We start from the raw sequence: 14,277 nt of genomic DNA, 5'->3' as shown, positions 1-14,277 counted from the left end.
TACACTCACTAGCAAGAACAGACTCATCCGCTCACATGCAAACTCTTTCTTCCCTTCTTTCCTCTCTCTTTTTATCTTTCTCACATGCACGCGCACACATACTCACAATCAGGGGTTGGAACCAAAATAATTTTCCAATCTTTTCGTTCTGAACAGAACCCCCTTTTTTTTGTTCCGTTCTACAGTTCCGAGCAGAAAAAAAAAGTATTGGTTAATATCATTCCTTTTTTAGCCTTTTTTTTGCTCATTAAATGACTTCACCAAATCAGTGTGGATAGAGCAGGCAAGCTAGTTGTTTACAGGCGTGATAGGCTACACTTGCCTGTCCATGGCACAAGATGCTACTGAAATTTTGCAAGTGGTGAGAGAGCCAGAGAGGGTTGAAGAGGATGCTTGAAGCGCTGGACATCTTGTTATGATATGCATTTTATAATTATGTCCACATAATTATACCTAGGAGGAGTGGCTTCTATGGAGGAACTTTTACATTTCCTTTGAGCAAGCTATTTTTGTAGTTAATAAGTGAAACTTGATAACTAGGCCTATAGTATCCTTAACTAGCATTGAAGAAATGTATCCATTCTTCTCTATCTAATAAAAAGGATTCTCCCGATCTTCTGAATTAGGCTTGTAACGTCAGTACAGTAGCCTATGATTCGAAGGGGAGAAGGGGCAGGTTGCCTAAACATGTGTTCACACACTGGCAAAGATCTTTAAAGATCTTTAACTTGCAGGCAGACACTGGAATATGTTTCTGAGTGACAGAGTGAGGACTTTGCATAAGCTTTGTTATTGTTTTTGTGGGACTAGAAAATAATGCCTGGAACGTTATTAACCGGTACCCACACTTTTAAAATAACTGTCCTGTTCTGGTATAGTATGGATCACATTAATTCCAGGTTCCATTTCGGTTCCTTAAAAATGTTATTTTCCGTATTTCTGTTCTTTTCCAACCCCTGTACCCAATGTAGACAATACAGACTTTCCTCCTATTACTGACCTTCTGCATTGGTATTCTGCCTCCGCTCACACAAGAACACCAACTCGTCTCAGACACTCAGTGGGCCCCTTATATAACGTCTGAGTGTGGGGGTGCTCTTTGAGAGAGCGAGATAGAGGAGGGGAGACAGACGTGCTGTCTGCTCTGCTGTTATGTACTGCTGGATGGTGTGAGTCACCCAGAGGAGAGGAGGTGATAAGGCACAGGGGTGGCTCAGAGGAGCTCTTTCCCATTGACATGCATAGAGCACAGCGGTTAACCCTCCCAGGACTGGCCTGTTATCTGTCTGCAGCATCCACACAGTGCAATCCAAACCTCATCCACTATCTCATAGTAATAATGTAAGCTGCCAATTTATTCGATTTTCTTTTTTACAGCGCTTTGAATCTGTGGCACAGATTGACATAAGCATTGAGAATGCTTTAGGTGCAAGAACGTTGGTATCCATCTTTGTGTGTCTGCTGTCTGTCTGCAGACGGAGACAGATACAGCGTACTCCAAGAGGAAGCGTCAGGCTGCAGAGAAGATAGCCTGCACCCTGGTGTCTGTGCCCCATGGCAACGACATCGCCTCTCTGTTTGAGCTGGATGCCACCACGCTGCAGATGGCAGACTGTCTGGTGCCCAGGTCAGTCAATGGCCCCTAAAACATATTTAAAAATATCTAAAACACTGTATACATTTAAAGGACTCTTGGAAGAGATCTCGAAAACATCCTAAGAAACAATATACACACTCAACTAGTGCAAAGAGATGTGTTTTTTGAGGTGGGTTAGAACTAGGTTGAATATTTTCCTATTGAAAACTACATCTCCGTACAACGTCCCATAGTTCGTTCTTGATTTGATGTTTCTCATGCTTGATAGTATTTCTCTCTAGAGAAACGGAGCATTGAGCTCACACAAAAAAAAACGTAATTGACCCTACGAAATGTCAGTTAATCGCTCAGCACTACTCAAAACACACCTCAAACACACTGTGCCTTCCCTCAGGAACTCGTACGTACGGCTGAGACACCTATGTACCAACACCTGGGTGAGCAGCACCAACTTCCCCATCGACGCTGAGGAGGAGCGTCCCGTCATGCTCAAGGTCCAATACTACACCCCTGCTGTTTAAGTTCCACTTATGATATTGTGCTTATCACAATGTAGTCAACCTTTTCCCCAAAAACTTTTCAACATTGTAATTTACTATTAGACATAGGTTTGATTCTGGTGTTTGGAGGGATTGAGTCTATAAGCCTACAGTACATGAGTTGTTAATTTCATACTGAATTCCCTCTACCCACAGATTGGCACGTGCCCTACGAAGGAGGACAAGGAGGCATTTGCTATTGTCTCTGTACCCCTGTTTGAGGTCCGAGACCTGGACTTTGCCAACGATGCCAACAAGGTCCTGGAGTCGACCGTGAAGAAGCTGCAGTATGGAAACATTGCTCAGAACGAGAGGAGGTACAGCACAGTCCTGCTGACACAATCAAGACATCCTGGCTGTGTCTGGAAATGTCGCTTGCCAGCAAATCCTTGCTTCCTCCTTACTTGGTTTTTAAAATTCCTTGCTCCTCTCAAAGTGCATTTGAGGAGGTGGTCGAGGGAGCCAATTATTTTATTTTACCTTTTATTTAACTAGGCAAGTCAGTCAAATGGAGGAAACCAGGACTAAGAAAGCAAGGATTTGACGGCCAGTAACGTTGTTAGACAGTGCAGTGCAATTGAAAAGTAAAATACGTGATAGTCTGTATCGGAGCTACATTATGTCCCCTAGTGACACAGCCAACAGGGTTACACTGTTTATTTGGTCAATACTATGTAATTCAATCTGTTTTCAATTAGTATTTTTATTGCATGTATTAAGTTCCTCATTCTCTGTGGAATCTCTGTGTCTGCAATAACTGTCTCAGACAGATAATGTGTTCTGTGTAATTAACTCATGTTCTTTCACGGGCCCGTGTTTCCCAGGTTTGTGACCAAGCTGTTGGAGGACCTGATCTTCTTTGTGTGCGAGGTCCCCAACAACGGTCAGGACGTGCTGTCTGTGGTCATCTCCAACCCCAACAGGGAAAGGCAGAAACTAATGAGGGAACAGAACATTCTAGCCCAGGTCAGCTCACTCATACACACACTCTCCCAGAATATCACCTAAAGGAGTATCCTCTAGCTTTAGTCTTGAGTCTGATTCTGCTTTGGCTGGTTTCTGTGCTGTCTGTCATTGTCATAACAAACATGTTGGGTAATGATGACAGAGAAGCTTTTTGTATCTTACAAACACTTAAATTGAGCAGATTTATTTTGACTTAATAGACGTATTGGCTAACGCAGAAGCAGACTGGCACCCAAGCTAGAAGGTGAATTCCACTGTGACTTATTGGAGTGCAGAGAGCAGGCTCCTTCTGAACACAGTAATTGAAGGGATTAATAATTCAAGTAAATTCTGCCTAAGGCTGTGCTAATAGCATTGTCATAGCATTGTTAGTAGTAATGATGCTGGCAGTGGTAGTTACTGTGATTAGGGATGATATGGACAACAAAAGAATCAGAATCATCAACAAGTAATTTTGTCTGTCTCTGATCTCTTCTGCTGTCTGCTTTCTCCAGATTTTTGGTATTCTGAAGGCTCCATTCACAGACCAGGGGGAGGGTCCCATGCTGAAGCTGGAGGACTTGGGGGACCAGCGCTATGCTCCCTTTAAGTACATGCTGCAGCTGTGCTACCGGGTGCTGCGCCACTCCCAACAGGACTACCGCAAGAACCAGGCTAGTAGCACTGAGCTTTGTCCAACTCGCAACCCTGACTCTATCTTGGTCAATAACTGTATGTTATATAATTAAGCAATTTGGCCGGAGGGGGTGTGGTATATATGGCCAATATATCACAGCTGTGTCCAGGCACTGCGTCGTGCCTAAGAACAGCCTTTAGCTGTGGTATACCATAACCCCCCCGAGGTGCCTTAATTGCTATCATAAACTGGTTACCATCATTAGAGCAGCAAAAATAAATATTTTGTCATACCCGTGGTATACGGTCTGATATACCACGACTGTCAGCCAATCAGCATTCAGGGCTCGAACCACCCAGTTTATAATTTAAGCTTAAATGTAGGCAGTCGTGTTTGGGAATGATGAAGATCCATTGTATGCTGGTTGAAGTATCTCAAGTTCATATACATAACCCAGATGTATTCCTATAATGGTATCCATTTCGACTAACTGGTCTCCTTCTGCCCTCCAGGAGTACATAGCCAAGAAGTTCTCCATCATGCAGTCTCAGATCGGTTATGAGATCCTGGCGGAGGACACAATTACAGCTCTGCTCCACAACAACCGCAAGCTGCTGGAGAAACACATCACAGCCAAGGAGATCGAGACCTTCGTCAAACTGCTGCGACGCAACCGAGAGCCCAGGTCAGGACAGAGCAGAGCAGGGAGGAGGAATGAATACTATACCAAACACACATTATAAACTGGATGGTTCAAGCCCTGAAAGCCGTGGTATATCAGACGACAAAATATATATTTGTACTGTTCTGATTATGTTGGTAACCAGTTTATAATAGTAATAAGGCACCTCGGGGGTATATGGCCAATATACCACAGCTAAGGGCTGTATCCAGGCACTCTGCGTTTCGTCGTGCTAAGAACAGTCCTTACATTTACATTTTACATTTAAGTTATTTAGCAGACGCTCTTATCCAGAGCGACTTACATATATTGGCCATATACCATAATTATAATTCTAACAAGCAGATGACACACCCCCACACACATTTGATCCACAAATAGATATGCACACGGGCTATAAAGCACAATGTGCCACACAAACAAAAAACTTGTGTATATGTTACGAATCCCTTTTGGCCCGACGGTCTAGGGGGGATGGTAATGAGACCCGTAACATAACTCATGCAAATTATTATTGTGACAAAGTAAAAGTGTGAACGAAATAACCACGACAACGGAAATCTACCGTCAAACTCCAGGTTTATTTATAAACACACGGTAATGGGGGGAGCAGGAAAAGGGGCTGAGCTGGACCCAAGGAAAGAAACAATAAGTATTCAAAAACACCCCTAAGCTAGACTAGCCTACTTTAACAACAGCTAACTAACCAAAAATACAGTGGGTGGTCCGCCCAGTTCTAACTAGTGTATTTAACAAAGTTCACCTACGGGTAGTGTATGCCCATGGGCGATTTGTCTTGGTTTCCCCCTTTTCCCACCAGCAACAAACAAACACCATAACCAAAAACAATACTCACAGGTGATGACAAAGTGCTATGAGGTGCTTAAACAAAAGAGAGGTTAAGACACAAAGCGAGAGTGAAACACAGAGACTTACAGACATGGCATTTACAGAGAGATTGAGCTCTAGAACAAACAAATGATGGGGTTTTTAAACCATGGGGAAGGAACTGTGATAGGTTAGGAAATAGGAGGAGGTGTGTCTTCTGATTGATGATTGATTGTTGACTGATTGGAGAGTGATGATTTTCACCTGTGAGGGGAGAAGGAGAGAAAAGAAACACACACAGGATAACTGTATCCGTAACAGTATATTACAGTATATTTGTGTTGCCTATGATTGTTAGGTATTGGTAAGCCACTCTACTGGGTTCAACGTCTTTGAGCATATTTAGTCCAATACGTTTGGTTGTCCTTTTCTGTCCAATCAGGTTCCTGGACTATCTGTCAGACCTTTGTGTGTCCAATAAGACGGCCATTCCAGTGACACAGGAGCTTATCTGTAAATTCATGTTGAACTCCGCCAATGCTGACATCCTCATCCAGACCAAGTGAGTCTCACGCATATATATGTGGCCAGGTTTTCAGATTGGGGACTGATGTTTGACCTGGCTGTGCTATACACTAGAAGTTCACAATCACATAAGCTGGTATATCTGTGTAAGAGGGCACCGCATGGGTGAATGTCATTAAGCTGGTGTATGCAGATGTGCAAAGAGAAGTAGCAGATCTTGTGTGTGGTAGTGTATACGTGGGTGTGTGGTTGAGCTCCAGAGTGAAGAATGAATGCTTCCATTTCCTTCTCTCCTTCTCCTCCTCCTTTTCCTCCCACCCAGGCTAATCCCCAACACAGAGACATCCCTGGAGTCATCCTTGCTGCTGGAGGACACAGAGGAGGAGGAGGTGTGGCTCTACTGGATCGACAGCCACAAGGAGCCGCACGGCAAGTCCATCCGCCACCTGGCCCAGGACGCCAAGGGCAACCACAAGCTGGACAGTGACATCATCACCTACTACAGGTACTAGACAGCTGCTGCAGGAAGGTGTTCTGGGGGACTTTATTGGACTCTATGGCGAAACATTGGTTCGCCAATTTATTGATGTATCGAGTGTCCAACTTAGTTTTGGGTCCGTTAGGCAACAGTCCACCTTGTGTCTTCAGCTCAACTACCAAACATTTCACGTCATATTTCTATGACACCTATCTTCCGTGTATTTTCTCTCCCCCTTCCCCATTCACCCTCCAGATACCAGCTCAACCTTTTTGCCAAGATGTGTCTGGACCGCCAGTACCTGGCCATCAACCGGTTGTCCAGCCAGCTGCCTGTGGAACTGATCCTGCGCTGCATGTTTGACGACTGTCTGCCCTACAACCTGCGCGCCTCTTTCTGCCGCCTCATGCTGCACATGCACGTGGACCGCGAGCCCCAGGAGGCCGTGGTGGCTGTGCGCTACGCCCGCCTCTGGACCGAGATCCCCTCCAAGATCACCATCCATGAGTGAGTGGTGGTGGTGGCGGGGGGTGTTGTTTATGTGGCTTTGGGATCTGTGGATGTGACAATAGCATACTGTATCTGTAACTGGCACACCACATGAAAGGAAACAGCCTCTGGTTAGAGATTTATCACAGATGAATTGCATCTTCAGTTTGCTGCATGTTTCATGCATCTAGGTAGCGAGAACACTTTATTTTCTCTAGAGAAACATTGCAGTCAGATTTTCTAGGCTGAAGGTCTATTTCACAGCTTTAAACAACTGATTGAATTGCTTTGTTAATTAGTTCCTCATGGAGAGATTGCATAGTTGCTGTGCTATATAATAACGGTCTCCATAGGTATGAGTATGAGTTCAGAGACACCTCCAGAGAGGAGATGAAGAGGAAGTTTGCCCCCACCATGGAGTTTGTAGAGGAATACCTCAAAGACGTGGTCAGCCAGCCCTTTCCCTTCGGAGACAAAGAGAAGAATGAATTGACTCTGGAGGTAAAAACACACAACTATTTATAATTGGTTGTTATCCATTCCAAACTATGGATATAGATGTCAGGGAAATTCTTACACAGTGAAGTCAATCTTAAATGAATCATTGTTTGTCAGTGCGCTGGAGAGGTTCCAACCAACTCAGTGCACCATAGTACACATGTCAGTCAGAAGCTCTGCCTGGGCAGTACACGGACAAGTTATATTTGCATGATTTAGCATAATTAATTAATCATTGATGTTTCATTCATGTGACTGACCAATACTGGTTCATAACATGTGACAGACCAATAACTCACAAGGCTTCTTCTCTCTAAGCTGAGACCTTGAAACTGAGATATTTTATTCTTACAACAAGGTCTGGGCGTACTGCCAAATTGCAGATACTGATAATTGAGGATTCGTTAAATCCGTCACTTGCATGAACACAGAAATTGGTTATTAGAACAGCACATGAGTAGAACACACAATTTTTACTACAATTTTCACAAGACATACAATATAACATCACAAACACAATAATACAACCTTACAACAATCATTCTCCCATCTCACCCAGTGGTTACCCCCACGCCCAACACAAAGACACTTTCTGATGTTGAAGTTGCATCTAACTCTAGCCTGTGGGGAAATCCTTCTCTCTTCTCTGGTCTTGTAGGTGGTACATCTGGCCCGTAACCTGGTCTACTTTGGCTTCTACAGCTTCAGTGAGCTGCTGCGTCTCACACGTACCCTCCTGGCCATACTGGACTTTGTCCAGCACCCACTCACCTACATGGACAAGCTCAGCAAGAGTCCCGAGGCAGGTGAGTCACACAGAGAATGAATGAATTAACTGATTCAAACATTTTGTTAAATCACAAAACAATGTATTTGTTTACTAAGTTTATTAAGCATACACAGTGCATATAGGCTAATTGATAGATGAGTTTCCAGATCTGAAACTTCAAGAGACGTGGGTTCTGTTCCTCATCTCTTTATTATACTTACTGAAGTCAAAAGTGTTTTTATGTTCTGTGTAGTGTTAATTAGGACACACAGCGTAAAATGTTTTCAAATGTTTTGCAACAGAATATTAGCGTTCCTTATTGGACAAAGCCAGGTAGTCCCTCTCTGTTTCAGTCCATTTCCTTATGTTTGGTTCCTAATGAATACCTCCATGGTCTCCCTGTCCTCCAGGAAACAACGTGTTGCGTACCATCCACGGCGTGGGGGAGATGATGACACAGATGGTGCTGAGTAGAGGGTACGTCCTGCCTCACCACCTCCCCGACATGCCCCCGTCCCTCCAGCACGGAATACAGCCCTTCCTTCTGCCTGACAACGAGGACGTCATGGTCATGGATACCAAGCTCAAAATCATTGAGATCCTACAGGTGAGTGGAACGCCACCATGTGGTCTGGAGGGCCAGTTACCTGTAACTGTTCTAAAGTAGTGGCTTGAGGCTGGCTGTGGTCTGATTCTCTACACCGGTCTCCAATGCTTTTAAATGCTTAAGGGGAAGTGATTGTGTGTATACTTCTGGGTCAAGGGTAGAGAAATGGAACGCAACCGCTTGTTCTTGAAATCATGAATTGCGTCATAAAATGAGATCCTTGCTAAACTTTTTTTGTGGGGTTGATTACAAGCGATCTCTAAACATAGTTTGGTAACCACTGTTTTAAGGTCTCTGATTTATCACTTTTAGCTTGAATATGGATTTGAGGTATTCGACATTGTGACCCTTTATTTATCGCCTTCTATCTTGTTCTCCCATCAGTTCATCCTGAGTGTGCGGCTGGACTACAGGATCACCTACTTGCTATCCATCTATAAGAAAGAATTTGGGGACAGGAATCTACCAGACAGCTCTATGTCGGTGTCTGAATTCCCTTCCATGTCAGGTAAAACTCTACCGTCACATATGGACATCTTGGCCTGTTCTCAGATCTGTTGTACTGTCTTGCCAACTCCTATTTTTTATTATTTTTATTTCACCTTTATTTAACCAGGTAGGCCAGTTGAGAACAGGTTCTCATTTGCAACTGCGACCTGGCCAAGATAAAGCAAAGCAGTTGAACACATACAACAACACAGTTACACATGGAATAAACAAACATACAGTAGAAAAATCTATATACAGCATGTGCAAATGAGGTAGGATAAGAGAGGCAAGGCAATAAATAGGCCATGGTGGCGAAGTTATTACAATATAGGAATTAAACACTGGAATGGTAGAATGTGCAGAAGATTAATGTGCAAGTAGAGATACTGGGGTGCAAAGGCGTAAGATAAATAAATACAGTATGGGGATGAGGTAGATTGGATGGGCTATTTACAGATGAGCTACAGTGGGGGGGGAGTATTTAGTCATCCACCAATTGTGCATGTTCTCCCACTTAAAAAGATGAGGCCTGTAATTTTCATCAAAGGTACACTTGAACTATGACAGATAAAATTTGAAAAACAAATCCAGAAAATCACATTGTAGGTTTTTTTTAATGAATTTATTTGCAAATCTCCAGCTTTAGTGATTTGTGCAGTTCGATCCAGTCATTGGCAGCAGAGAACTGGAAGGAGAGGCGGGCAAAGGAAGCATTGATTTTGGGAGTGACCAGTGAGATACACCTGCTGGAGCGCGTGCTGCTATGGTGACCAATGAGCTGAGATAAGGCGGGGCTTTACCTAGCAGAGACTTGTAGGTGACTTGGAGCCACTGGGTTTGGTGACAAGTATGAAGCGAGGGCCAGCCAACGAGAGCATACAGGTCGCAGTGATGGGTACTATATGGGGCTTTGGTGTCAAAACGGATGGCACTGTGATAGACTGCGTCCAATTTGTTGAGTAGAGTGCTGGAGGCTATTTTGTAAATGACATCGCCAAATTTGAGGATCGGTAGGATGGTCAGTTTTACGAGGGTATGTTTGGCAGCATGAGTGAACGATGCTTTGATGCGAAATAGGAAGCCGTTTCTAGATTTAATTTTGGATTGGAGATGTTTAATGTGAGTCTGGAAGGAGAGTTTACAGTCTAACCAGACACTTAGGTATTTATAGTTGTCCACATATTCTAAGTCTGAACCGTCCAGAGTAATGATGTTGGACGGGCGGGCAGGAGCGTGCAGAGATCGGTTGAAAAGCATGCATTTAGTTTTACTTGCATTTAAGAGCAGTTGGAGGCCACGGAAGGAGAGTTGTATGGCATTGAAGCTCATCTGGAGGTTAGTTAACACAGTGTCCAAAGAAGGGCCAGAAGTATACAGAATGGTGTCTTCTGCGTAGAGGTGGATCAAAGAATCGCCAGCAGCAAGAGAGACATAATTGATGTATACAGAGAAGAGAGTCGGCCTGAGAATTGAACCCTGTGGCACCCCCATAGAAGACTGCCAGAGGTCCGCACAACAGGCACTCCGATATCACATACTGAACTCTGAGTAGTAGTTGGTGAATCAGGCGAGGCAGTCATCTGAGAAACCAAGACTGTTGACTCTGCCAATAAGAATGTTGTGATTGACAGAGTCGAAAGCCTTGGCCAGGTCGATGAATACAGCTGCACAGTAATGTCTCTTATCGATGGCGGTTATGATATCGTTTAGGACCTTGAGTGTGGCTGAGGTGGACCCATGACCAGCTCAGAAACCATATTGCATAGCGGAGAAGGTACGGTGTGATTCGAAATGGTTGGTAATCTGTTAACTTGGCTTTCGAAGACCTTAGAAAGGCAGGGTAGAATAGATATAGGTCTGTAGCAGTTTGGGTCTAGAGTGTCTCCCCCTTTGAAGAGGCGGATGACCGCGGCAGCTTTCTAATCTATGGTAATCTCAGACGAAAGAGAGGTTGATCAGGCTAGTAATAGGGGTTGCAACAATTTTGGCAGATCATATTAGAAAGAGAGGGCCCAGATTGTCTAGCCCGGCTGATTTGTAGGGGTCCAGATTTTGCAGCTCTTTCAGAACATCAGCTATCTGGTTTTGGGTGGAGAAGTGGGGGAGGTATGGGCGAGTTGCTGTGGGGAGCGCAGGGCTATTGACGAGGGTAGGGGTAGCCAGGTGGAAAGCATGGCCAGCTGTAGAAAAATGCTTATTTAAATTCTCAATTATAGTGGATTTTATTTGTTGTAACAGTGTTTCCTAGCCTCAGTGCGGGGGGCAGCTGGGAGGTTTCTTGCTCTTATTCTCCATGGACTTTAGTGTCCCAGAACTTTTTTGAGTTTGTGCTACAGGTTGCAAATTCTGTTTGAAAATGCTAGCCTTCACTTTCCTAACTGCCTGTGTATATTTGTTCCTATCTTCCCTGAAAAGTTGCATATCACGGGGCTGTTCGATGCTAATGCAGAATGCTACAGGATGTTTTTGTGCTAGTCAAGGGCAGTCAGGCCTAGAGAGAACCAAGGGCTATATCTGTTCCTGGTTCTAATTATTTTTGAATCGGGCATGCTTATTTAAGATGGTGAGGAAGGCACTTTAAAGAATAACCAGGCATCCTCTACTGACGGGATGAGGTCAATATCCTTCCATGATACCCGGTCCAGGTTGATACCCAGTCCAGGCCTGCTCGCTGAAGTGTTTTAGGAAGCGTTTGACAGTGATGATGGGTGGTTGTTTGACCGCAGACCCATTACGGATGCAGGCAATGAGGCAGTGATCGCTAAGATCTATTTGGTTAGGATGATACCTATGAGGGTGCCCATGTGTACGGATTTGGGTTTGTATCTGGTGGGTTCATTGATCATTTGTGTGAGATTGAGGGCATCCATCTTAGACTATAGGATGGCCGGGGTGTTAAGCATGTCACAGTTTAGGTCACCAAGCAGCACGAGCTCTTTATGATAGATGGGGGGCATAGAATTCACATATGGTGTCCATGGCACAGCTGGGGGCTGAAGGTGGTCTATAGCAAGTGGTAACAGTGAGAGACTTGTTTCTGGAAAGATGGGTTTTTAAAAGTAGAAGTTTGAATTGTTTGTGTACAAACCTGGATAGTAAGACAGAACTCTGCAGGCTATCTCTGCAGTAGATTGCAACACCGCCCCCTTTGGCAGTTCTATCTTGCCGAAAAATGTTATAGTTAGGGATGAAAATTTCAGGGTTTTTGGTGGACTTCCTATGCCAGGTTTCAGACACGGCTAGGACATCCGGGTTGCCAGAGTGTGCTAAAGCAGTGAATAAAACAAACTTAGGGAGGAGGCTTCTAATGTTAACATGCATGAAACCAAGGCTTTTACGGTTACAGAAGTAAACAAATGAGAGCACCTGAGGAGTAGGAGTGGAGCTAGGCACTGCAGGGCCTGGATTAACCTCTACATCAACAGAGTAGGAGTAGGATGAGGGTATGGCTAAAGACTATCAGGACTGGTCATTTAGTGCGTTCAGAGCAGAGAGTAAAAGGAGCAGGTTTCTGGGTGTGAGAGAATAGATTCAAGGCATAATGTACAGACAGAGGTATGGTAGGATGTGAGTACATTTGAGGTAAACCTAGGCATTGAGTAATGATGAAAGATTGTCTCTAGAGACGTTTAAACCATGTGATGTCACCGCATATGTGGGAGGTGGAACTAAATGGTAGGTTAAGGCATATTGAGAGGCTAGAGGATCTACAGTGAAATAAGACGGTAATCACTACCCAGGACCGTAATGGACAAGGCATATTGATATTAGGGAGAGGCATGCATAGCCGGGTGATCAATAGGGGTCCAGTGAGTGGTTGGGCTGGCTGAAGACACGGCGATTCAGACAGCTAGCAGGCCAGGGTTAGCAAGCTAGCATACCGGGGCTAGCAAGCTAGCAGAAGGGCCTTAGAGGGACGTCTCGATGGAGTTTGTTTTGTCCTCCACGTGCGGTGACATCGATAGACCAGTCGAGATGGATTAGTTGGGTTCCTAGGAGCAGAGGGGTTAAGTCCAATTGGCAAAATAGGTATAGTGGCCCAAGAAATTGGCCGATGGATTTATACAGCTTACAATCCAATATGCTCTAGACAGCTAGCGGGCTGCGGCTATCGGATGGGCATTCAGGGGTGGTCACGATGTAGAGGCCTGGTTGCAATGGGACCAGGCTAGGAGAATCTAGCGTGTGTCAGTCAATGCCTTAGGGAATCCTGCTGGTTTGTTGATTACTGTTGTAATCAGTTGTTTGAGCTGTGCTGTCACAGGCACTAATTACTTTCTGGACGTGGCTTATTTGGGCTTTCTATAATTGGGTTCAGTGATTCACATTATTTTGTTCAATTTCAGATCCAGACATAGATGAGATTGCAGCCAAAGCAGAGACCATGTTTGCTGGAAGGTAAGTAAACTGTGTGTTGTGTTTACGTATGCATGCATGTGTGTGATGAATGGGGCGCACTGGGGTTTTTAGATCAGAGAAAAGTGCTGTATGTATGCCTATATGTCTGTGTGTGCCATATGGTTGGATGGGCACGGTTAATTGAATATCTGAACTGACGTTACTATTCGATTACTTGCGAGACTATTCATTCAAAATATATAAATAATTATAGGCCTATTTTCACAATGAAAAGGATTTGTCTGAATTAAATAAAGTTTTCATGTGACATTGCTACATACAAGTACAGAACCAGTCAAAGGTTTGGACACCTACTCATTCCAAGGTTTGTCTTTATTTTTTATATTTTCTAGATTGTAGAATAATAGTGAATACCTCAAAACTATGAAATAACACATGACAATTGCTGTTCTTAATTTAATAAAACCAGGAACTCTTGGGCCTCCCAAGTGGCGTAGCGGTCTAAGGCACTGCATCGAAGTGTTGCGGTGTCACTACAGCCTCGGGTTCGATCCCAGGCTGTGTCACAACCGGCCGTGACCGGGAGTCCCATATGGTGGACAAGCGTCGCCCGGGTTAGGGGAGGGTTTGGCCAGGGGGGCTTTACTTGGCACATCGCGCTCTAGCGACTCCTTGTGGCAGGCCGGGCACCTGCATTCTGACTTTTGTCGTCAGTTGAATGCTTGGCGGGTCATGTTTTGGAGGATGCATGCCTCTCCCGAGCACATTGGGGACTTGCAGAGTTGGGACAAGATCGTAGTCACGAAATTGGGTCGAAAAATAAATAAACTCTTGG

The 14,277-nt window shown here is 44.4% G+C and overlaps 1 protein-coding gene across 3 annotated transcripts in view; it reads left to right on the top strand.

Moving 5' to 3' along the window:
- LOC118395799 (inositol 1,4,5-trisphosphate receptor type 2-like) overlaps positions 1-14,277 on the top strand; it is a 159,503-nt gene that overhangs the window by 30,816 nt on the left and 114,410 nt on the right. For all 3 annotated transcript variants that reach the window (XM_035789733.2, XM_035789735.2, XM_035789734.2), the window contains exons 11-24: positions 1,476-1,627; positions 1,992-2,091; positions 2,293-2,453; positions 2,961-3,102; positions 3,597-3,755; positions 4,231-4,403; positions 5,671-5,790; positions 6,076-6,258; positions 6,487-6,738; positions 7,074-7,221; positions 7,877-8,024; positions 8,398-8,594; positions 8,979-9,102; positions 13,430-13,481. In XM_035789733.2, coding sequence (XP_035645626.1) covers positions 1,476-1,627; positions 1,992-2,091; positions 2,293-2,453; positions 2,961-3,102; positions 3,597-3,755; positions 4,231-4,403; positions 5,671-5,790; positions 6,076-6,258; positions 6,487-6,738; positions 7,074-7,221; positions 7,877-8,024; positions 8,398-8,594; positions 8,979-9,102; positions 13,430-13,481 — 2,111 coding nt within the window. The remainder of the gene's footprint in view (positions 1-1,475; positions 1,628-1,991; positions 2,092-2,292; positions 2,454-2,960; positions 3,103-3,596; positions 3,756-4,230; positions 4,404-5,670; positions 5,791-6,075; positions 6,259-6,486; positions 6,739-7,073; positions 7,222-7,876; positions 8,025-8,397; positions 8,595-8,978; positions 9,103-13,429; positions 13,482-14,277) is intronic.

Source organism: Oncorhynchus keta, chromosome 17, assembly GCF_023373465.1.
Source record: "Oncorhynchus keta strain PuntledgeMale-10-30-2019 chromosome 17, Oket_V2, whole genome shotgun sequence".
NCBI classification, from domain to species: Eukaryota; Metazoa; Chordata; class Actinopteri; order Salmoniformes; family Salmonidae; genus Oncorhynchus; species Oncorhynchus keta.
The sequence above is the reverse complement of the archived record's forward strand: the minus strand, read 5'-3'. Positions and strand labels throughout refer to the sequence as shown.